Source organism: Cyprinodon variegatus, unplaced genomic scaffold (genome assembly GCF_000732505.1).
Source record: "Cyprinodon variegatus isolate N-32 unplaced genomic scaffold, C_variegatus-1.0 Scaffold34, whole genome shotgun sequence".
NCBI classification, from domain to species: domain Eukaryota; kingdom Metazoa; phylum Chordata; class Actinopteri; order Cyprinodontiformes; family Cyprinodontidae; genus Cyprinodon; species Cyprinodon variegatus.
In genome coordinates this window covers 1,470,611-1,496,314 of record NW_015150487.1, presented here as the reverse complement: position 1 = coordinate 1,496,314, position 25,704 = coordinate 1,470,611, and the positions used below count along the sequence as shown (strand labels likewise).

General features: G+C 35.2%; 1 protein-coding gene across 1 annotated transcript in view; it reads left to right on the top strand.

Moving 5' to 3' along the window:
- ppp1r16b (protein phosphatase 1 regulatory subunit 16B) overlaps nucleotides 1–25,704 on the top strand; it is a 120,838-nt gene that overhangs the window by 60,820 nt on the left and 34,314 nt on the right. The window contains exon 3 of the mRNA XM_015403193.1: nucleotides 14,013–14,083. Within this exon, the coding sequence (XP_015258679.1) occupies nucleotides 14,013–14,083 (71 nt within the window). The remainder of the gene's footprint in view (nucleotides 1–14,012; nucleotides 14,084–25,704) is intronic.

The window sequence follows — 25,704 nt, the reverse complement described above, 5'->3', positions numbered from 1 at the left end:
AATAAGCCTGCATGATTCATGATAACTCTTAACCACTTGGTAGGTCCTGCCACATGATTCTAATGCAAAATTACAAGAAATCAATATACAATCATAAAAATTTAAAGTAAACTGATTCTAAATGCAGGTCAGACAATCTGGAAAAGTTGCAGCACTCCATGGCGTCTTGCACTCTTTTTAATTTCGACACCCTGACTCCATGATAATCTCCATGATGTTTTCCGTAGTTCAGTCCGGTCGCAAGTTTTGTCCAGAGCTAGCTGGACGTTTCTTTTATTAAAGTTAATGCACACTGCCCCACAAACACTTAACTGTGCACATTCTTATTATTCAAGTATTCAAGGGGCTTCTTTCAGTTGGCAGACTAGGAATCAAAATCAGGAATTATTAACATTAACAAGAAGAAACTGGTTTTCTTAATGCACAGTGATTATTTAAGATTATCTAAGGACACAAAAATCTATATTTTTATTCAGCACCACAAACCCTGATGATCTTAGTAGTTACTCTCATAAAAAAAGAACAAGACACACAACAACAATAAAAAATAAGTTGATATTGCTGTTTCAGAAATCTAAGCATAACTGCCAGATAAGTGTAATTTACCATTTGGAAAAAAGGAATAAATTCTGCTTGTATTTAAAATACTTTCTCTGATGCTTTTTGCATTTTGAAAAAAAAAAAATATATATTTATTTATTTTGATTATTCCAACGGACCAAAGTAGGAAACGTTTGTTTGCAGCTTTTCTATAATATCAGTAGGTATCAGCTTTTAACAAATACTCTACAGGAAAACGCAATAGTCAACATATACCTACCTTTAAGGGCAAAGGAGATCACTCTTTTTTGCATAAAGAGGCAAAGTTTTCCCTAAAAGTTTATTAATTTCATTTGTTATTATAAGAATCAGAGTTAGCTGTGCAAAAACAGCATTGTGAAAATTTAAAGTTCTCTAAAAATCACCACTAATGAATGTGTTGTATTTACTAGTTTGAATTAGCACAACAAGATTTTGACATTAGAGATTTTTGTCTTTGGAAGTACAGTTTTAGTTCAGCATCAAAATTTTTTTGTTTATTTTCAGTAAAAAAAAATCCTACTTGGCATGTTTAGTGATTCTTTTCCACTACATCTGTCAGGGTTGTGTAGCATACAATTAAAGGCTTCTAATGGCTCATCTTGTGGGTGATAATTATAACACATGCTAATTATAACCGTTATCTTCTTTCCCTATCGTCCTACTAAAACCAATGTCATTTAGCTGCAACTCTGTGCAAGTATGTGCAGAGTGGCCTACTTTTTGCACAACTGGGCAGGAATGCAGTAAAGGCCACGTCGCTAGAGTAGCAGTTATATTACTCAGACATTGTTTAGGGCTATTTGTTTGTTCCAAGAATAACACGTCTCCTTTGTGTGAACTGATCATTGTGTGCACTGCCTCAGACTCTTTGTGTTTGCAATAAATTGCAGCTAAACTACTGGAACTGGGTTTCAGTAGAGCATCAATGAGCAGTAGTGCTTATATTTAATTCATTATTTTGATCTCTTTTAATGTATGTTGATATTGGTAGATCAGCTAAAAGTTTTAATCTTTCACAGAGCCTACTAAAATATTGATTAAAATATTTGGTAAAGTCTGGTATATAAGAAGCATAATTAGTTTCATTGTGTAATTATTATTTTGAAACAAGCAGATTAGGTGAGCACCTTCCCTCTAAAAGCTTATTGTTTTGTTGAAAAAGTTTAATATTCAGGAATTGGACAAAAAAAATCTATTTTTATACAATGCATTTTTGCAATTATGTAGACAATTCTGAGAATACGCTTGTTGCAGAAAGTTCACCAAAATGTCAGAGAAAGGCTAAAATAATGGGTTGAAATTCTCTGCAAAAACCAAAACCATCTATTTTGATGCAAAAAAAGTCAAAATAGACGGTGTTTTAAGGTAACCAAAGATAAAAAAGAGGAAGCAATGAACTTTGGAAGTGTGCTGATTGGTGTTTCTTGTAGTCAGTCTAGACACCAGCTTTCTGCAGATGAAGAGGAGCTGTAGCACCCCTTTCATGTTGTTAAAAGGCTCTGACCTTAAGGACCAGAATGCTGGACTCTGAGGCTGAAACAGCAAAAACAACTACTTGGTTAGGACAGAAGAGAAGAGAGAATGAAATAAATCTTTGGAGAACAATCTCCACTTTAGTTCAGGGTGACTGCGGAAGGAGTATTACAGAATTTGTTAATATTATGGGAGATTGAATCATCAGAGCAATTTCATTCTGGTCAAAGTAAGAGTTTCTCTGAAGTAGACTTAAAATAATTAAGATGAAATATGTAAAGAATTAAATTGAGCAGAAGGAAACTATATGTGGTGGTCTACTGCATGTCTATTGCCATTTTTAATTAGTTAGTTATTATTGTTCCAGGGTAAAAAATTTGGAGGAAACCTTAAAACTTAAAGAAATAAAGCAAAAAGCCTGGATTCACCGAGTTGAGAAGATGTCAATTAAAAAAACAGGAGAATTAAAAAAGGTTAGTATTATCATTATTATGTTTTTTCCTAACCTTTAAAGTTGGCAAGATATCACAATGCTATTTAATAAGACATATGTTTGTTTGCTTTCACACGTACATGTTTACCTTTCACGTACTATGTTTTTTTCCAGTATTGTTTTTTCATAATTTTTCTACATATTATTAAACAAATATTAATATGGAAAAAACTTAACCTGAGTTCTTTTGTAAAATTAATGAATAAATAATTAAATAATGATTTACTTTCAGAAGCAAAAATGTGTGTCCAAACAAACCTTTTTACTAAATCTCTTTTTTTTTATCCAACTCCAATATACCAATTTTTAAGTCAATTAAAAATTTAAGCCCAGATAGTTTGGATTTGAAAAGTAAACTGATAATACAAGTAATAAGGACTACAATTTAGTCAATTACTTTAAACTATTTGACAACAGTTTGTTAATGCGAATGCACAAAAAATCCCTGTCGGACTTGTTCATCACCTGATCCATTACTGCCTCCAAATTTTAACTCAGAAATCCGTATCTTGCTAAGGTACCCCTACTTAAATTGTCCTGTATGGCAACACACATTAGGATTTAGTAAACATGCCCAAAGTCACCCATTTATTACCACTACTGCAGCATTTCTAATTCTAATATACTGTAAAATTATAAACATACTCATTTTGTGATTTAACTAATAAAGTTTTAGATGTAATTTACATTACTAACAATTTCTGTTACAAGTAGAAGTTTTCCACCATAACAATAAACAAAGTCCATTCCAGTTTCCAGCTTAATTGCTGCCCATCTTCTGCAACTTGTCCAGCATAATATTATTGAATTAACTGCCTCTCTTTGGGTTGCTAGCAATCAGGCTCATATGCCAGTATGTATACACAGGGGCATATGCATAGGAAAATTAAGCCTGGGCATCATGGCTTTCACAGCCTATAGGAGTAATAAAATGTTTTCTGTATAGGTTAAGAATGTAGCAATGAAGTGATTTACTTTTTCAAGTGTGAGCCTTAAGGGGAGTGATGCTTTGACAGTTCGATCAAATGCTATCTTTGAGTCTAGTCCATGTTCAGATGTTGCTTTATCACTTTTCTGATGGCAATGGTACAAACAGGCAATGCATCATAGGTTGCTTTCTTAAAAAATAAGATAAGCTCAATGATTTAGTTAAAATTATGCCATGTAACTGTAGCCATTTTGAAAATTTAAAAATATTATTATTTAGCACAAGCAGAATAAAACCAAAAGCAATTACAGGAAATTAAAACTTGAACATCTTCTTTGGGGATGTCTTATTACTGAAGACTCAGCTGTCTTATATGTAATCTGTATTCTTAATTCTCCATTATCTGTGATTGGCTTGTGTGAGATATAAGCTTTCAAGAAAATCCTTTTCAGTAAGGTTCCAAGCGAAAAACAACAGATAAGACCCTTGTGTTATCTTCTCTTTACACTCAAATCTGTGTAGGTAGGAGTTTAATATTTGGCCGCTCGTCTGTCATCTTCCAGATCTTAAATTCACACAAAGGTATTTATGAAATCATCCTGAAGTGTAGTTATTTTTTTGTTATTCTTTTAATTTAAAATAGTTACTAGTGTAATTTTGTACAATGCATCAACCAAACAGAACAGTTAAATGAAATTGAGTTTCTGCATGGACTTTGCATGTTCTCCCTGTGCATGCATGGGTTCTGTCTGGGTAATGTTTGTTCCTCTTGGTATTAAATAAAGCATGAAGATTGGGTAAATTGGTCCCTTTTATTTCCTTAGGTATGAGTGTGTGTAAGCTTGGTTGTCTTGCTGACACATGCGTCTCTGTGTTGCCCTGTCATGGACGTTGACCTGTCCATTTGTTGGACGATAATCCCAAGCTTTTGCAATTTATTGCATGTATTTTGTTTTTTTCCTTATTATCTTTTTGTCTTCCCCATCGCAAATAATGTCGCACTAAAACAAGCAAAATCGATCTGTTATATCTTCAAATGTGTCTTTTATTGTCAGTATTGTATATAAATCATCATCCATTCTAAAATTAATCATCTCAGAAATCTAAATTTTTTTATGTTTTTATTATTGCCATTGCTACTTGAATACATTACCTGTATTTACAGTTTGAACAAAGTCATAAACCTCACATTACTCTAGAAATGACCTCTTACCAATAATTAGCACTTTGAGATGTTCTGGCCTAAATTCATGTGAGGCTTCATATCCAGCACACAGCTGAAAGCACATGAACACATCTGATTGTGGAGGTTCTGTAAGATAACAGGAAGGAAAGGGCTGACTCCTTTTCCTGCGTCATTATTTGTTGATGTATCTTTTATCTTTAGGGAAGCATCTCATCCAGATCTATCTCCTCCCTTGATAAGAGTTTACAAGACCTGCCCAGGAAGGCATGCATGACATTACTGTAGCGTTGTGTTTCTGGATTGTGGGGTGGGAGATAGTCACCATAGTGAATCGTGATTGCTATGGATTGCATTTTGATATTTATTTTGCTTCTTTGTTTGCTGATTTGCCTACTCTGTTCCTCTGGGTGGAGGGACAGATAGGAATCACATTCCTGCTGCATCTTGCAAACTCTGTTTCACTCTGACAGTGCATCAGAATGCATCAGTGAAGTAAAGTTTACATTTTTTGCTCATGCTAAAGGGTTTCTGTTAAATCTGATATTTAGTTTAGGCAAGTCTTTAATAACATTTAGTATAGAAAACAAAGTAAAAGAGTAAAAAAATTATTGTATTTTAAATATTTTTTTTACCTATTCTATTGTCAAGATGTTTTTGTTCCCTGTTACTTCCCTCTCTTTATTTGCCCTTTCTCAATCCTCCATAAAGTTCCCTAAGTGTAAAGCTTTCCCACATGCCTTTCTCCATCATGTCCTGCCTGTATTCCTACCTGATGTCCTTCCTTTACCTTTTTATTCCTTGTGTTCTTTCTTCTGTCCTCACCTCATGTCTATCCATCTCTCCAGTTCGCTCTTTTTATCTCTCGTGTATTTAGTGCCTATCCTTCCAATATTCGTGTCCCTTCTTAATGCCTTGTGTCATTCCTCCCTTGCATTCTACTTCCAATCAGTCTGTAAATTTTTCCGTCTTTGTTTTTTCATTCGTCTTTTCCTGCCATCTTCCCTTCCATGTGTCCTTGCTTCCTTTAAGTTCCTCATCTTTGCCTTGAATTCTGAATACAAATCTGAAATATCTTTGTTGTAAATGTGCATGTTTTCAATTCTAAAATTATTTTGAAGTAGTGAGATATCTAGAAGGCACCAGCACCCCTCGTGACCCCAGCTGGGATAAAGCGTGACATAAAATGGATGGAGATATCTAGAGAATTAGATTTGTTTTCTTTCAGACTTTTTCCCCCCAGGTGTAGTGGGATATGATATAGTATCAAGTAAAACCAGTGTTGTTCATAAAGCTTTCAACATTCATTTCAATGAACATCTTAAAAGCCTCTAATGTTTGATGCATCATGCTGCTCCAGCTAATGTATCAACCATTTTGCCCCTGGAGCTTACCACTGTCACCATTACTTTGCAGTGTGTTTCAATGGTGTAGCAAAATGCTGAAGTGAAGGAAAAGGACAAAAGCGATGAAAAAAGGGAACATATTCTGGCCATCTTCCTTTGAATTCAGCTTTGCAGTTCTGCAACTGTAAACTATTTCTGTTAACTCATTTGCAACACATTAATAGCATACTACTGAAGGGGACTGTACACAGTTTTCCCAGTGGACGGGCTTACTTTGTGCTTCTAATTCAGTTGACTATCACATGTGTGCTGCAGCTTTCTAAACCTGCCAATTATAATTATATCAATTTTATTTTGTGTATGGAGTGGGTAAAGTTTGTTACATATTTTATGCAGCCAACCTGCTGCAGAAACGGATTAATGATTTTGGTTGGAGTTTTTCACATGTTGACGTTTCAGTGATCAGTTAGTCAGGGTTTGTGTTGGAAGAGTTTGCATGTATGTGTGTAACATCACTGTTTAAAGTGTCTGTGTGGATATTTTTAAGAGTTGATTATGTAATTGAGAAGTTAGTCCTGCATTTTTGGCAGAATTTTGACTTCATTTAAATCTAATTGTCAATCATACACCTTAGCATAATGTCTAAATTTTGTTAAATGTGTAGGTAATTTGTTTAATTGCTCTATTAGAAATGTTTTTATGGAAAGGATTACCATATCTAGACCTTTGATTGTTGATAGAACAGAAAGTCTCAAGGGCATACAGAAAAAAGGTTTTTCTTCACATGAAGAAAAGATGCCCAAAGTTAAATATTGGTTAAAAACAGAAATCATTCATAGCTGTGTCAATGGCCATACGCTCACAAACTGAACAATTAATAAATTCATGCAATATTGTATTTGTTATGGAGAGCCCCTAAATGTTAACGTGTTTTGTTGTGTCTTCTTACATTTTGTTTGTATTCCGAAAAGAATGTACTCACCAGTCTAAATCACCAAATTCAGGTTTCCTTGGCCATAGTGGGGGCAAAGTGGTCTGTTATCCCAGGAAAGGGGAGGGACCCAAGAGATACACCTGTGTTAGTGACACACTCAGACATGCAGTTGAATTTAGCTGTAGCTTTGTGTGCAGTGGTGTAAAACTGGCACTCCCTGGAGTGAGAAATCATGTCTTTATCTGGTAACCCAGATGCGTCTGGGTTTGACAGCTGCACGTAGGAACACCATTGCTATGGCCGCTTTTTGCCAAGTTTAAAATGTAATGCAAATGGAAATATAGTGAGGAGCTGTTTGTGTTTTTAAGAAGTGCCTTTTTATTTCTGAGTGACTTACTGTACTTACAAAGCATTGATCCTAAAGACATGGTATATCCAGTTTCATGATAAAAGAAGATTTACTGGTCCACAGAACGCTAATAATGAATAAGGGTGTAGTCTGTGAGTTAAATCATCTTATCCAACTTTAGTGTTTGATCTAAATATGCAACAATGTACAGAGACAAGCTTGATGAGGTTCTCCTTCAGACTTCTGCTGACCTTATGCTGGTTCACCTACCAACAGGAATGGGAAAATTTTACAAAGAAGGGTACTCGTACACAACACGACAATAAGCTGTAGTTGCAAGTAACCATTTATCTTTGCTTAGTGGCTGTGGATACCCCTTAATGTTTTGGTCTGTTTTAATCATTTTAGATTTGACCCATGTTTCAAACAAGCATGGAGTAAGTGAGGCTCTTGAAATACTTTTGAAATAGTTTGAAACATCTGGAAAATTGAAGTGCAGCTCTCAATATAAATAAGCAATGAGGTGTTCAGAATTGATCTGAAAAATTGGCTTTAAATTAATATGTGCACTTTTAAACTGGAGTATTTCTGTCTTTATACGTAGAGCAAGTCTCCGACTTAATTTCTTTGCAGACAACATCCTCATCCTGTCTGATCAGCTGAACTTTGTATGAAGAGGAGAATCCTCAAGAGATGAAGAAAGAATCATTTCATGTGCTCTTGAAATCCTCTAGTGACAGTTTTTGAGTTGATATTTGGACAAAAACTAGTAGCTTCCACAGCCCGTCTTTTACCTCAGCAATTTGCGAATACCAAAGAGCTTTTGATGGGAGTTGGAGCTGCCCTGAGCAGATGCTGAGCAGGCAGAAGCAGTAGATTTTTTTTTCAAGGGCATGTCAGCATATAGACAGAAGGAGAATCACATTGAACTGCTAAACCTTTAGTATTTGGTATTGCAATATGACAATCGGCATTTGTTCTGAGGTGCATAGAGGAACATCTTGTTAAAGATGTAGACAATCTGACAGTTTATTAATTAAAGCAGGTTAAGGTGAAATTAATGGTACATTTCAGTTTTAAATCAGGGATTTTTCCACCTTGGGAAAGATCTGCTGTTATTGTTTTTAGTCTCTTAATCGCTTATCTTTTTGCATTCATGAGTCAGGATTGTCCTAAATAAAACTACAACTTGTAAGTTTTTTTTTTCCTGTCTTAAAAATCAAACTACATCAGAAATCAGTAGTGTAGCATGTGTTATTATCTAATGTATATAGATTTATATACAACCATCAATAAGACTAAGCCTCATTCTGATTATCAGAATTGGAAAATATATTAATATTTCACCTTTATGCAGTTCTCTTAAAGTCTAGAATAGAGATGCACTTCCGATAGTGCACTGCTGATATTGACTAATTAAATGGATCGGATGTCAACAGGTCAACATTCAACAGTTGAATTGGATTAGTATCGAATATCGGCCAGTAAGCTCAGCACAGGCATCGGTATCGGAGCGGATCCGCAAAATATGAATCTAGTCTAGAATAACTCATTTTCCAAGCAACCAGACCTTTTCTGTTTTATCTTAAAGGGGTTTTGATCACAGTATACTCCGGCTGTCTTTAGGTAGCTTAGCAGTTTTTTGAGATGATGTTTTTCAAAATGACAAACTTACTTTAGTTTGGTAAGTAATAGTAGTGAATGATACATGAACATCTACACTGTGGAAACGTCGTCTGAAAAAAGTTGTGAGGGTTTTTGTCCTGTTGGCATCTTGTATTTTCCTTTCTTCATCTTAAAGGATAGGTAGAAATATAATTTTTTTTTAAATTTCTTTCTTTTTATTTTATGTGCTAAGATGTCTGTTACCTATCAACATAACTCTAATCTTCATTTGAGTTCAGCATTTTTTCTTAGTAATCAGAAGATAGTAAGAGTTAGACTTTGTTCTGAAATTTTTCAGATACAGTAAGAAGAAAAGTGAAAAATCCAAAGAAACATTAAATGAGCTTAAGAAAATATTTTTCTTGTACTTGTTAACCTTCCTCACTGTGTGTTTCTATATAAACTTGGACCTTGTCCAACATTTTTTGTCAGACATTTAGTTATTTTTAAATGGTTTAATTATTGCCCCTAGTGTATAAATAGACCCTTTTAGTAAAGTGGCTATATTTCCAGGTTGCTGTCAATATTTTTGGTTTGGATGCTGCATGAAAACACAAACAGTATCTTTAAAGCAGCAGAGTGGATTCAAAAAGAAGAAAAGCCCATCATACACAATACAAGAAAAGCAATATATGTAGCATAAATAGAGAAATCAGGAAGTAGCAGCTGGAATAGAACTGAAGGGCCCAGTGAAAAGCAATGACTGACAAGGTAATTAATGGGGATGTGGCTCATATATTGGATGTAATGAACAGGGAACGTCTTGGAGTGGCTCACGTTGAAGATGACCAGGGAGAAGCTATGTGAGGAGCACACATGAGCTAAACTAAACTAAAAGGAAATACATTATTAAGGAAGAAATACAGTTATTAACCCAAAGGAAATGCACTTGCACTACAGGGGACAGAAAGCAGAAACAATGTAAGAATATTACTGTACATTTAAAAGCAACAGAAGTAGGCAACAAACTTAAAAAAAATTAATAAATAGGGACAAAAGAAAACCAAACCCCAGAATATATTATATTTATTTCCTTTATAAAGATCATAGATCTGCCGTCCTGAAATAATTTGTAGTCTTGTCTTTCCAAATGTGACTTTTTATTTAATTTCATTTACAGTGCATATTAATGACGTCTACAATGTAAATATGCCAGATTGTAGCACTTGTGATCGTTTACAGCTGCAGCCCGTAGGCAATTGACCAATGCACAACTTAGACCTAAACTCAAACTTTAGCAAAATAGCTTGTGAGAAAGATGTCCTCACTTTCTAAAACTATCCTCACTCCAAAGTTTCAAAACTGAAACTGATCCTCACTCTTATTCTAAAGCAGGAGCACACACATTAACGTGCACACATGTAGACATTTTTATTATGATTGATATGATTTATTAAAAATATGACTAAAAGGGGCCCTGTGTTCCCAAATATTTATACAACTCATGCTTCAGTTACATTTACTTTACAGGATTTTTCGCTACTAATGATGGCATTGTAATTTTGTTAATTTATTTTAAGCATCTTTAGCACATGTAATCAATAAATATTGAGCGTTCTGTAAAGATAGTTTGGTGGCTAAAAAGTAAAACTTCAGTCTAACTCAGGGAAACACAGACATAAAAGACAAACAACTATACATGCAAACGCTCACAATAAGTAATTCAAGAAGCAGGATAACCTAAAATGCGTGGTTAGGTAAGGTTACTCTGAATTAGGATCAAACGTAGTCATTTTCTCTGAGAGAAGGTAATCATGGCCTTTAAAGAAAACAAACCTAATGGCAGTAGATCACTGGGGATTGGGTGATGTCGGCTGCAGAGGCGATGTTGGCAGTTCCCCTGAGATGCGTGACATTATAAACAGCACTGCGGAGATGATCTGTGACACTAACCACATGCTGCCAGATTGATCGCTCACTCTAGAACCTCTAGCTCATTTCTTTAATAGTTGATTGTCTTCTTAAAATCTACACAAGTGCATGAAACCACAACAGCTGCCCTAGCAGCTCATTTTGCTCCGTTCTACCTTCAATTTATAAAGACGGCTGTATGAGTGGTAGTAAAAATATTCTGGAAGCTTTATGACAAAACAAAATAATCAAAGGGAGCCAGCGCCGTGAGTAAAAAGCATAATCAAGGTCTAACAGAAGCTGGATTCAAGATGTTCTCTAGAAATTTTGCTGATAAAAGTTGGTCCTCACAGCTGCTCCTTTGTTTATGACAATAATGAAGGCTGATATTATCTACGATTCCTTTAAACATTCTTTTAAATTGGATATATATAATATATATAAAAAAACAAGGAAAGATGTTCTGAGCTTTTGAAATCAAATGCTGGAACATAAACTTTAACTAATTTCATGTAGTATCAGTATTGACAGATATTAAGGTTTTTTCCCCTGTGAGAAATTTACAAATGAAAGAAACCAGGGAATATGTCAAACTTACCGACATGATGAAGTGAAAGTTTATCATCAGTCTTTTGTGAGGTTTTCAAAAATAAATTATTTGGTCTTTAAGTGTTTCCAGAAAAATTTTATATACATATAAAAATTGAACACCACAAATTGCATCAGTATCATAAAAGTAGGTACTCTTTCCTAGACTGTAAACTCAGTTAAAGAAAGGGAAATGTTTTTATAGTTTCTTAAAATAAACTGCATATAAAAAAATAGGCAAGATACAGTTGGACACTTGTGTAATTCTGTAACCTTGAGTACATAAATAATTGTTTCATTTTATTTACACCGTAATGTATAACAAAAACAAGGCGAGGGTTTATTTAAATGCTTTTATTTAAAACAAGCAAACATTTCTTCCTTCTCTGTACCAGAATTAATACAGTGATTAGTAAAGGTACTGATGGAAAATAAAAAGTAAGGAGGTAAAAGGAGTTTGTCCTCTCCACTGTCGCTGCATGCATGCTTGGAGTGAGGGATTGCTTTTGTGTTAATGACTCAATCAGCTGGTTTTCCTTGGATAGAAAATGTTAACCAATCTAACTGTATGATCTAGTTGACTTATATGTGTAAAGTTGTTTGACATTACACGTATTTTTAATGGATGCCATATATATAAACTGAATTGAATTAATAGTGCAATTTAAATCATATTTAGTGGTATGTTAACTTTGCATCATAGACATAAAGTTTTGAATAAACACCCTAGTTGGTATTACTTTTAAGTAAGCTAGTACTTGAAATCTAACAAGCTAATATAGGCTCATTAGCCAGGCTTTCTGCTCTGTTAATCCAGCAACAGGATTTTTTATTTTTTTTATTTTTTTTTGCAAGGGTTCATAAGACGAGGGATCTCTCATGCATGACTGACTAGAAACAACCAACTTTTTCATTTGGAGATCTAGTCTGTTTTTTTTCTTGTTTTTTTTTTTTTTGCCAGCTAACTGTTTACAGCAACAGATGAGGGAGGGGAGCCCAAAAACTCTAGTTACTTCAGCACTTTCTATGGAATATCATTAAAAAAGGACTTTGAACTGCTGGAGCAGTGTGGTGTGGTCTTTAAACATTTTGAAGCCATAGGAGTTAAAAATCTTGACCTAATTTTAGACTGTAACAGCATCATGCCTGGATGCTTTTCAGCCAACATTATCTTTATTCATCCTATTATTACAACCTCCCTCTACAGCCTTCCATATAGAGTTTTTTTAGTTGATCAAGTATACAGTATAATTATAATTTATAATAAAGTATAAAATAATCCAATACAAGAGTTTTACCTTATTCTGGCTTTTTTAAAGATTTTGGCCTAAAAAAAATCATATGTTTAAAGGGTTTTGGTCCTATAATCATGGTAAAAGTATTTTACGTAAGTACAGAGAAAGATGCTGGAAATTATGACTGTCATATATGTTAGCTTCACTGACAAACCTTCAAAGAACAGAAAAGTTTAGAATCAGTTATTTATTTTTCTGCCCAGGGTTTCTCTTCCTGAGACACAGTCAGTTCAGATTGAATGAGTAGTTTTCTGCCGGAAACATAAATCAGGCCTGTCTTCATGTGGTAATTTTGCTCATGAATAATATCCTGAAAATAAATTTCAGTAGAAATCAAACCAGAGCCAAGCAATTTAAAGCACAGTGTCCTTGTGGTGAATATATAAATAACAAAGTCTTGGGTAAATGTTATTTTTTGCTTTTAATGTGTGGCTTGGCTCGTGTTCTTTACACAGCTCATTTGAAACTGTTTCTTTTTTTTTTTTTTTTGGTGTTTTATTTTTATGGTTTGAGTGAGGGAAGTAAAGACGGATGACATCTGAAGCAAAATCAGGAACCTGATGTTTTATCCCTCTCAAATAGGCAGGTGTATCCATCGAGTGTCCAGACGGACATGCCATATTTTTGGTCAATAATCTCCAGTTTGATCTGTTGGACATAGAGTTGGAAACACCATGTGATCCTATGTATCATTAAATCCAACTAACTCACCAGTCCGCTGAACAATGTTTCCAAAACTCAAAATTGCGATAATTTTTAACCAATATTGCGATTTTCTTTTGCATCAACCCCCAGCTTGTTGATGTTTCCCTCCAGGCTTTCAGCTTTTTAAATCTTACTTGCTCACAGTCCAATGTTGCAGAATTTTACTGTAATCTTTGTGTGAAAAACTGCTTTCTTATACTTGCATGCACGGATCTGTGTGCTAGCTGCAACTCTTTACCTTTCTGTGTGGCAACAAACCCACTTTAAGAATTTGACTGTCACCTAGAGGGCCAAGGTGAGAAATATAATTGAATGTAGTGTTATTAAAATTGAGATTTTAAAATTCTGCAGAGGTTTTAAACTGTTCAATTTCAGTGATATCTTAGTAATATAGTATAAATGATTGAACAAGGGGATTTTTTGACTAAGAATCAAGATGTTTTTACTTTAACCATAATGCAATTTTGATAATACACTGGCTAGCAATGCACATTTAATTTAAAAGTAAGCATCCTCAGAGGGGACCTCCAGTGATGATACAGCAGGGCACAACCTGTAAGGCTGACGCCTGTAAGAAGCTCAAGTATTGATTTCTGTTTTTCTGTCTCGTTTTCTATCAGTTCGCTACCTACTGAGGAACAATGTGAGTCCGGATCTCTGCAATGAAGATGGTCTAACTGCTCTGCATCAGGTAAGGTTATCTGTGCCCATTTGTTCCACCAACTCTTTCTCCGTTTGATTCACATGTTTGAGCAACCAATCTTAGTCTCAATGAGTAAAACCAGTATTCCAGAAAAGATGAAGCCGTAATTGCAGTCAGTTTTTTCTAAAAAAAAAAATAACCTGGAAAGGATAAATTCAAATAAGCCACACTTAGTTTTTTTGTGTGTGAGTTATTCCTCTTTTTTATTCTACTTCAAAATTGAGCTTTTTATTGTTATCTATTTAAGTCCCAACAAAATACACTGAAGTGCAAAATTGTGTAGAACTTGGAGGGACATAAAGGCTCATTATGATGGACATACGCTCCACACAGAAATGAGACGTAAGCTTACAACAAAATTGAACATACACAACTTAAACAATTTCTTGATCCAAGTAATTTTCATTGGCCAAAATATGATATATCTCTAAATGTTTACATTTTCCAACCCTTGCCAGTCATTTCTGTTGCTCCTCCACCATGTTTTCTGCAAAGAGCTGTTAACATAGTTTGTAAAATCAGGCTGCATGGACGACAAACCTAAAAAAATTTGCCTACAAAGCCTGATTTTTGCCTTTTATTTATGTTAGGCTTAAAATACTGTTTTACTAAAGGCAAAAGTAGAAAAAAATAATAATAAAAAACACCCTAAGACTATGAGAATGTTTTAACACTGATTAAAGTATTACTAATAATAGCAAAAATAACAACAGAAACGATGTGTAAATCAGGCAATGAAGCCAAGAGAATTGCATTAAACCTGAACCTTATAAAAATAAATTTTACTCAGCTGTAAAAGAAAAAAAGATAGTAGGAATAGGGAAGCCTTGACTTTTTAATACTGAGGTTGTAAACCATCTACCTTTTTCCTGAATAGAGCTCTGTGAGTGTGTGTATCAGTGATGGATGATTCTTTAAACCGCCTCATCACCTGACCTGACCCTTAAAGTCTTTCTGCTGTTGAACACGACAAAAGAGAGAACATTTGGATATTTTAGATTTTTGAATACATCACTGTTAGCAACAAGGACACCAAAGGAAAATACTGGAAAAAAAGTAGGTTTTCTTACATTGATGAGTAGTTTTTAATTCTGTGGAGGAAATTAGTTCATTATTGTGGAAGATTATTTCTTATATAGACCTGATAAGAGCCTCCCAGTCTATTTTCTGATCCTTAATAAAATAATTATCTTATGTGATCTTATGTGAATTAAGTCAGGAAACAAATATTTGTTTTGCATCCTCCTGAAAACTGAAATATGGTGCCTGTCTGGGAAAAGCTATTACACAGCATCCGAGCCGATTCCTCAAAGTGAGGCAGCTGGAAAACACATTTTATTTCCTGTGAAGCTACTGGATATGCATGAAGATGCTTCTATTACTGAGGGAACCATTCTGTTTGTTCCACTTAAACTAAAATGTCAAATACCGGTGAGTCTTGAAGGATAGATCTAAATGCTAAATGACTCGCACTTTAGTTTTAATAGAGGGTCTGGATTCACAGGAATGGTTCTTCATCTTAAAGATCTCTGAAAGAAAAATATTCATTGCTCCCCATCCCTTCTTCTTTTTCTCTCTCTTCTCATTTGGTTTGGTCTCCTTCTCTCTGCCTCAGCTAACACAGCCATATCTCTTTTCCCCCCCTGGCTGTGCAAAGCCTAATATTCACACTCCAGCTGGGAGGCAGTGAAATGAACAACGGAAGAGAAAATTGAAGTCCATCAGTCACAAATGGTAAGGCTGCTGCTTTAAACACAGCCAAGAGATCGGAATGACCTTTCTGCTTCCAATGTTCCCGATTATATGCTGTTTGGATGGGCCAGACTCCATTCTGGGTTCAAGATTCGACCCTTTTAAAATGAAATAACTGCCCAGTATATATGGATCAGTTGGCTGTGAATTCAGATCATATCTGGATTCATTTTCTTAAGTTTTTATTACATATACCTTAAGAAGAAGAAGAAAAAAATAAAACAATCAGTGCGTTTGAGTCCCCAGAATATGAGGAATAATCTAGTAACAGAAACTCAGAAGGTGGCATAAATAAAGAAAGGTGCTGGTCTCTAAATTGGAAATCATATCTGTCCAGGCCAGCTCTTACCTCTCTGATGTAAGACATTAATCAAAAAGATGACTTCCAGAGTAACAGCATGTGCCACAATACACAACACATACAATAACAAACGTAGAAAAATTCTCCTCATGTCTTATTCCCTGTGATCCAAACCACACAAATCCATCTATAGTTGGAATAAAGTGATGGATTACCCATGCATGGTTTGTGTACTTATTATTTTGAGGCCCATCAGCAGAGCAGGATTAATGCTGGAAAAACCACAACACACATTCAAGAAAGAAAAACATTCCTGCTTATTATTTCCTTTTAACTTAGTTTGCTTTTTCGTCTTTAAATTAAAGGGGTTGCTGTATGTTTTAACTAAAATGATATTAATCTAAAAGTGTTTTTTTTTTTTTTTTTAAACCATCAAACTAATTTTGACATCATACAAATCTACCATAAGGAAAAACATCATGAAGCTTTTGATTATTTTTATCAACAGCAACAATAAAGAAAACTGCATCCAAGGGGTAAAAGCTTGATATAATAATTGGTTGTGCCACATATGGCAGCAACATTTGCTCTTTTCAGTGTTTCATATAAGGCTTGTTTTATGCCTTTAAATTGCTGTAGAAGAAATCTGGCCCAAATTGTACTATAATTGGAATTTAAACACTTTATACTAATGCCAAAGCATCCAAAGTCAGAGCAGTTTTATCTTGGAGAACAGAACTAGTGGTTCCATCATTTTTGACAAGTTGGCCAAATGCTAAAGCAGCAGTGCAGTCGCAGTCTATCAACAATAACTACGGTATTGTGATGGTATTGCAACTTTGTTGGTTTGTCAGAATGCAATGAAGAGGTTTTATTTTTTTCAAATATGATTATTCTTGAATAAACGTATCAAAACTGTGGCAAATTATTTCTGCACAGCTTTAGATATTGTTCTTGATTATTTTGTTGCCTCCTGGATGAGTCTTTGATGCTTGATGATTTCTTTCTACATGATAAAAATTTTGACATGTCCAAAATAAGTAAACATTTCCTTTTGGTTATGATGCCAATGTCAGGATGTATTCTTCACCAGTAGGAATAGTAGGTTAAGTGATGAGAAATGGAGCTCCAGCATTGTCGGATCCTCGTATCCGTGATAGTCCAGAGAAATTGCTTCTTCTTTGTGTTGCATTTCACAGGTTTAAGCAAAAAAGCAAGACAAGGGTCAAAATAGTCTAATATTTTAGCAGTGGTGCTGACTTTAAGAAGCAAAGAGACCAAGAAGCCACTTGGTGGTTGCTGCTTTTCTTCTGAACTGGAAAATTAAACATTAGCTAATGCTAACCCATGTCAGCAACCAAAGTTTAGCATTAGCACCGGCCGGCAAAAAGTATGAAATGAAAGTGGGTGTCCTACATAATGGCAGTGAGGAGTTAAACTTGCAGCTTTCCCCTTTAAGTATGACAAAAGAGCATAAATGGAGGGTATATGTAACGGAACAAGTACCTTTTCACAGAACAGCAAGTTCCTGTTATTCTTCTGCAATAATTTTTACCCTTTTAACCCAAGTATCTCATTATTCCATGATTGAGGAAAGTTCCCTCAGCATGATTCTGCCTCTACCACTTCTGAATTGGCAAAACCATTAAGAGTCAGACTCTTTCAAAGATATATTAATCTTAAATCCCATAAAACTTTAAATTTAGTTCAAATTATAAATGGAAATAGGTGAAAGCAAAAAGCTGCTGCAGGATATTTATCATATGTTGTAAAAAAAAACCTTGTTTTTTTTTTTATTATGAGTTGTTAGAATGTGGATTACAGGTATAAAAAATATAGAAAGGATGCCTGACTCTTCAATTGCACTGCCTGTCATAAATTCAACAGGTTAAATTCCAAATAATTTATTTTCATCTTTATTTTCACCTTTAATGTTCATCTCTGGTTTATTTATGTAATATCAACTCTAATCTCTAGGCCTCCTTATTATTCTGAAGAAGTTAAAAAGGTTTACTCAAGCTCCAGTTAAAAAGATCAGCTCTAGACTAAATCTATTTCTGTTAGCCTACGTAATTCAGTTGTATTTAGTCAAATTCACTGCAAAAAATTCTAAATAAGCCATATATTTCTTAAAATAAGTGCATTTTTTCTTGAATTGAGGAGGTTAGTGGGACACTTTGCCAACGAGACAAGACAATTTACTTTTAAGATAAGAAAAAAAATGCATTGTCTCATTTCAAGCGCATATTATCTAATTATCTTATTTTAAGAGTAAAAATACTCCTTCAATTGGCAAATCATTTCATTCACCTACTCAAATTAGGAGTAAATGCTCTGAATTTAAGATTTGTTTTAACTTATTTTTTCTACATTGTTTTTGCAGTGTAAGAAAAGTGACTTTAAATAAATGTTCCACTTTTTCAGAGCAGTTTCAGTGTAAATCAGTGACACAAACCGGATAAACAAATGTTAATTCAATACAATAGTGGTTATTTTAGTCAGTTTAAGCTCTTAGATTCACCGGCCTCATGGTGTCCTATATTTCAGTGACAGAAACCCAGCTGTTATCTGGCTGTAATCTCTTGTGTTTTGCTGCATCTGCATGACCCCAATGTGGTCGGGTGGGCACAATGACCCAGAACATACACAAACTGCTGGAGCTGCATTTAAAAAAAACATTCATTTTAGCAATTTTTCAACTCAAAGACTTATTTAAACATGACAGACTTCTCAGGCTGTAATGGACCATGTGCCGTTTTATCAGACTTTGAAAGTTTTCAGTCTGCATTCCCCTGTGGTTTCAGCCTTTTCATCAGTTATTCTGCTTTGCATTAGTTTGGCTTTTGAGGACTCAGACCCTCCAGCTTTTGCAATATCTTCTAAAGTCCGGGTAAAGTCTCCCTAAGATTTTGTAAAAAACATCTCTCTCATTGCTTGTACTTTCCCTTTTTGCAATGCCTGGAAGTGATGCACCAATAAAACAGAGTAACTGTAAATGATGAGCAATTATGGTTTTTAAAAATGATAATATGAAGAGTATTACATTCATATATTTTTTTCCTTGAGTCAGTAATTTGAAGAATCAACTTAACTATAACTGCAGTTGAAAGTCTTTTTGCCCTTCTTTGTTGAATCTCAGTTGGATGATGGAGGTTGTTCACCTACAGCAACTTTCAAGCTTTCTTTATTTAATGTAGATCTGGAGTCAGACTGGGCCATTTTACCACATACAGTAAATATGCTTTGAATTATTATTATTTTTTTCCAGGTGGAAGTTGACCTCCTGCTGAAGCTTTAAGCACTTTACTGCAGCTAACAGGTTTATCTTAGATGTAACTGATTTAAAAATGTACATTTTTTTTTAGAAGGAAAGGGTTTGAAGACATTTGGACATTATGTTTGTTTATTTTCCTCCTCAGAGAGACAGCGTTTCCGCCAGACAGATGAATAACATTGCAGGGTTGGTTCAAATTGACCTTGACTCAGGATAAAATGCTCCTCTGGCATTTTAGTTGATTGTTGATTTCACATCAACAATTTAACCTATTTGTTTGCTTGTTTATTTGTTTGTGCAGCTCTGGTAAAATTTAGAGCCATCTTAAACTCTTATCAGTCTCAGCTGTACACTTTGCCCCCACCAGCCATGCTCCCTGCCTCTAAGTGCAACAGTATTTCAGTTTTAGTGCCATCACTGTTGCCTTCAGCCCTCTTAGCTTTGGCTTGGAACCAATTTCAGCCATTTTAAGTTCCAAATGTCAGCCTTGTTTCCTTGTCATTCTGCTCTTCAGAACTGCAGTCCTCTGTCAGCCCACTGACGGCTCCCAGCAAGACTGTTGTCGTTGTTTTCCAGCCACCAAAGGATAATCCAAGCCTTTGTTTGGGCCACACTCCCATCCCTGTCTCAGTAGTTAACAAGTATTACAATTCATTTCTTTGTCATATTCATCTTAGTTTGTGTTTGTGAGTACTATTTTTTTTCTTCTGATTGGCATTAAGAGATAAGGTTAGCATTCAGTAAGCAGGTGGGCTGGGGTATATAGCTTTTTTTTCCCCAGCTTTTTTCTGGGGGGGGATGCCATTGTGCTTGACTGATTTGAATTGATTGAATTAAACTTTCCAGTCCATCAGTGCATTTAGGATTCAAAATCATAGCATGTCATCAGTTCATCAAATTGTCAGTTAAGCAGCATCATACAACTGCGCTATAATGGAGAAATAAGGAAATGCGTGACTCATGTTCTTCTGCTTTGAACCTGGTTTTCTTTCTGTCCTGAGCACAGGAAGCAGTCGACAAATAGAAACCACCAGTTCTGCTTCCGAATGCAAACAGATATGGTCTTCCTGCTCGTCTTTTATTATTTTCTTCTGGTTGCAGAGTATTCAGTAAATGATGTCATAACATGCTGAGTGCAAGTGTGGATTTCTGTTTCTATTAAAAGTTAACTTACAAAGTTCAAATTTTTTTTAAAAGGCATGAAAAGAAATATTTGCATCAGAAGAATAAATAACCGTTTTATTTTACAGTTCATTTTATTAATTGAAGATTAAAAAAAACAAAACGAAAGCCACACTTCAACTTCTCTAGAGGTTCTCAGGAATAATACATATATCATATATCATTCATCAGCTGTTCAACCATTTCCTATAGACAAAGTTGATGTTTCTTAGCAGTTGCTGTATCTGCAGCTTCCCATTTTTTCACGTTGGGGAGTTAAGGTTAAATTTAACATGCATAACATTCATTTCAACAACAAAGCGAAGCACTCAGAGTTGTAGCCTTCCAACGACATTTTGGAATCCGTCAAACTTTTGCTTTGATTTGACTTTGGTTTTAGGGTTTAAAAAGTGAAAATGTCAAAGTCTTTATTTGCATCATCGACAGGGGAAATGTGTTGCTTGGAGGTGATGCTTATCAGTCAGTCGGCTGTCATGTCAGCGTTCTTTTCTCACCTCTCATGCAGTCATTTCATTCCCTCGCTTCTGTTGTATACCAAGTCTTTCTCTCAATGCATCCTTCAATTAGAGCTGCTTTATGTGATTTTCTTTGAGTGAACACAGTGCAGTTTCTGCTGACAGTTGTTTTTACTTTGAGGCAGTTTATATGATTCTGGGACAGTTGGCTCACAGAAGTTGTAAAAGTGACCAGAAATTAATGTGTTTTGTTTTAGAGCAAAAGATGAATTGAGAATAAAAAGTCTTCTTAAATCTTATGCATCTGACTCAGAATACAACCTGAAGCACGTTTTGCATTTCACAGAGTGACATCCGTGTGTGTGTGTCTGTATGCTTTTTTTGTCTTATTTCCTCTTTTTGTTTTTATTTTCTGCTTGGCGACTGCTTCTTCTCTCAGACACCGCAAACCTCTAGAGATGGCATTTTAGCTCATATGCCGTGTAAACCAAGTAAAAGGAAGCATCCACTTCCTGCACCCAAGAACTAATAAAATGGATATTTAAAATGCATTACCTGTTCATCCCAATGACGACAGAGTGACTGAGAGCCAGGCAGGGACATTAGAATAAAAGATTTATCATATAATTTTTTTAAGAATGCTTATGTAAGCACTTGTCTTAAAGAAAGATGCGTCTTTGTAACCTCTTTGTAATTGTAACCTCATCATCATTAATTTTATCTTATGTGACACATCCAGTTTGCAGTCTGTGCTAAAAGATTCCTACCTTTTGAAAGGCAGATAAATGGACAAGACAATTGAACTTCAGATACCAAGTCTTGCCACAGACTGAAATGTGATTGTAGCCTTGGACTTTGACTAGGTCATTCTAACACAAAGTTGTGCTTTGATTTAAGTGATGAAACTGTAGCTCCAGCTGTATATTTGGGTTAATATGTTGTAGAAACGAAGGTGATCCTCTACTTCATTCTACATTTTCTGGAGAGCTGCATGATAATTGGAAAATGGCATATGTTTTGATGTTGGTGACTATCATGCAAACAGTATAACTTTAAAAAATAAATAAATGGTAGATACATCATAAAACAAGGGTAATGCTGGAGATCTGCCTGTTTTCCAGTGTGGTCCTGTTTCTCTGACCATGACTGGCTGAATGTGCTCTCTTCATCCTCTGACATGGGAGCTGGCTCGGAGCTCGTCTGCCTGGCTGTGGGTTTCCGCCTTTTACAGCTGCTTTTTGTATCTCTGCTTCTGTCTCTTTGAACACCTGTCGATCTCGGCAGATGGCCGCTCACACTGAGCCTGGTTCTGCTGGAGGTTTCTTCCTGTTAAAAGGGAGTTTTTCCTCTCCACTGTCCCTACAAGCATGCTTAGTTTGAGGGATTGCATTCGAGTCAATGAGTCGATGCAATCAACTGGTTTTCCTTAGATAGAAAACTTTGAATCAGTCTGACTGGATGATCTGGTGAACTGTAAAGTGCCTTGAGATGGCATGTGTTTTTAATTGGCGCTATAGAAATAAACAGAATTGAATTTAATTAATATTTTTGTTATTTGGGTCTATTGCAAACAGAAAGCATAGCTCAAGCATATTTAAAGCCCATTTAAAAGCAGAGTTTTGCAGAGGTGGTTAGTGTGGTAGTCAGGACAAGAGAAACTGACAATGAATACATATGACTAGATTATCTAAGCACTTAAAATAAAGGCTTTGCTGTGCAATAGGTCATGTTATGCACACCTGAAAAACACAATTGATCAAAGCTTTCAGTGCTCAAAATAGGGTCTGAATTACATGTTTTTATTTTTTCAGCGTGTTCCTTTTGTTTTTGGGATTACCATGAAGAACAGGGTTTTTTTTAAGTTGTCATGGTTGTGAGAGTGGTCATAAATGAACGAACAATGGAGAATACATCCACAAGAGGGAAACCAGAAGGCTATTAGATGACATTAGTCTGACTTCCAAGTAAAAACATATGCATAAAAAAAATATATTTTGCACTGTAACATAGAGAGAGCAGCCCTAAGGTCCTGTTTATCAAAATTACATTTGGAGTTTAGTAACTATATAATGATTAGTTTAGCCAACTTTCCATCCTAGTAGACCCACTTATCCTTGCAGGATTATGTGATAATGTTGCCCATCTCAATCATTAATTCAACAAGAGGTTAAAAAAAAAACCATATGGACAGCTTTCCCATCCACTGCAGGGCCACAGGAAGATGGAGTAAGAAAGTTCCTCATCCTGCGCTTTCCTCTATCCTGCTCATACCCTAATAAAAATATACCAAATATACTACTTAAATAAAGAGCCTGAGCACATTAAAACTTAGAAAATAAGTAGTATTTATTGGTCAAGCATGTCTTTGCTGCATATCTATATTTCATACACTGTGTTGGTGCAATAAATCTGCAATATATCCTGCTGCCTATTTTAAAGTATTTAACAGGTTTTCTATTGCGATTGTCGGATATTTAGTCCTATCTATCTTTAAAATAACTACATCTGGTCCAAGAACATAGAAGATAAAATTTAAATTACATTTAATATTGGAAAATCTGAGTGAGATCTTCAAAATATTTCATCTATTCTCCTAGACAATTAAAAGAATGTGTGACACCAAAATGAGACTGTGTCTCAGTTTTTTCTCTGGTTCAATGCAGCCTCTTTTCAAGTTTCAGAAAAGACCTCAACAAGCTCAAATATAATTCTCAAACTTTCTCAACTTTTGTGTATCTTTGTGACCTTGACCGAGAACTCAGCAAGCTCTCTCTTTGAGCTCAGTCTGTTCTCAATTCAGCTGCATAATCATTTTCGGAAAAACATTAAACACAACATTCCTAGAACTGACTCCGCATTTAAGATGTCAGATTACTCTGAAATACAGATAGAATAATTTGATGTTGCAGTAAAGCAAAAATAAGTAGGCAAATCACTTGGCCAAGATGGTTGACTTCCAATTTTCATGTTTCTCTGGGAAGAATTATTATTAAAAGATTTGAAAGACCTTATTGAAAATGATAATTTAATGCCAACTATGAAACAAGAAGTCATTACATTACTACCCAAACTTGGAAAAGACAAAGAAATATCAATAATAAGGCCAATAACTTTGTTGAAAGTAGATTACAGATTATTCACCTTTATCTCATTCAATCGACTGAAAACTGAAAAAAAAAAAAAAAAATATTAGGTTGGTTCTTGACTTAATAGACTTCAAAACCAGGAGATCAGAAGTCCGAAGAGGTTCCGAAGGAAAATCCAGGTTGTTGACAGAAAGCAGTTCTAAGTTCAGTAAACAGGCACAAACCAGCAGGAGTCCATAGACAGGTCAGGCAAACAGATTATATGGGAACAGGCAGGCCCAGTCGTTGAGAGGCAGGATCAGGTAATCAGAAACACTCAGATAATGCTGGTACATTCTCACCACTGGCTCGAGAATATTCGGGCTTGATGACTGGAAGTAGGCAGGTTAAATAAGAAACTGGATCAGGTGGATAAGATAAACGGTAATGAGAAAACAGGCGGAGCTTTGCAGGTGAATGAAATGAGTAATCCAGTCATTCATCAGCAGCAAGATCATGACATAACTACGTCCTTAGAGTATTGTGATTAAAGAAAGTGTTTAAATTAATGGATAGGAATATTAATAGAATCTTTCAATGTTTTTCTGTCCCTGACCAAGTTCCTTAAGTTGTATGTGAAAAGAACTGATTGTGGTGAGAGGACACAGTGGCTCCTGTGTGCGGCAGCTTAGCTTCTGTCGGTAGCTGTGGCTAGAACAAGGCTTACCATGTTGGTGTGTGCATACAGTATGAATGGGTGTAAATGTGTAAATTCAGGTTTTACAAGGTATATCCTTTAAATTATTAAAATAATAATTCTTCTAGTGAATTTTAGGAAAACATAAGAGAAACTTTAGACAAAGTAGAAACTAAAATGAGGCTTAGATGAGAAACCCGAATATATCTCATGAAGAACAGAAGAATTTTGAGCTGTCACATTTTCCTCTGGGAATCTTCTCTACATTAAATTAGGGGAAGTTTAAACTTTTAGACAGACTGAAGAAATTTGTGTGGCATTAAGTACTTTAGTCAGACACATTTTTCCTAATCATGAAAACTTTTTCTATGAGCAGTTTTTCAGTATTTTTTCAGTATTTTGCCTTTTTTCCCTCGTTGTTCTTTATCATTTCTGTCTCAATCTTCAGTGAAATCATTCATGGTTTGTAATCAGATTATCAACAATTTCTCTGGAGAGATTTTCTATTTCACTGTGACTAATGTCTCAGTTCATCTCAGCAGAGGGAGATCACATTAGTCCGTTAGACTGAAGATGGTATGATGATGACAACAGAGACACGTAGAAAGCTTTTGATTCTGAGCCATCCAGTTTTCTCATCATATTTGGCCTCACTGTCTGTGACAGCAATCTCATCTGTCACTGTTGCTTTTGTGGCTTCTTATTCTGTTGTTTTCTATCCCAGTCTTTGCTCATATTCTTACCAGAGCCACAGTCGCATCAACTTGGTCTGATGGAGAAGAAAACAAACAGTTTTTCCAACAGTTTTCTGACACCATCTCCTCCCAGCTTCTCACTCACTCAGCTTAACAAGGGAAATTGTTTCCCACCCTCCATGCCTTTG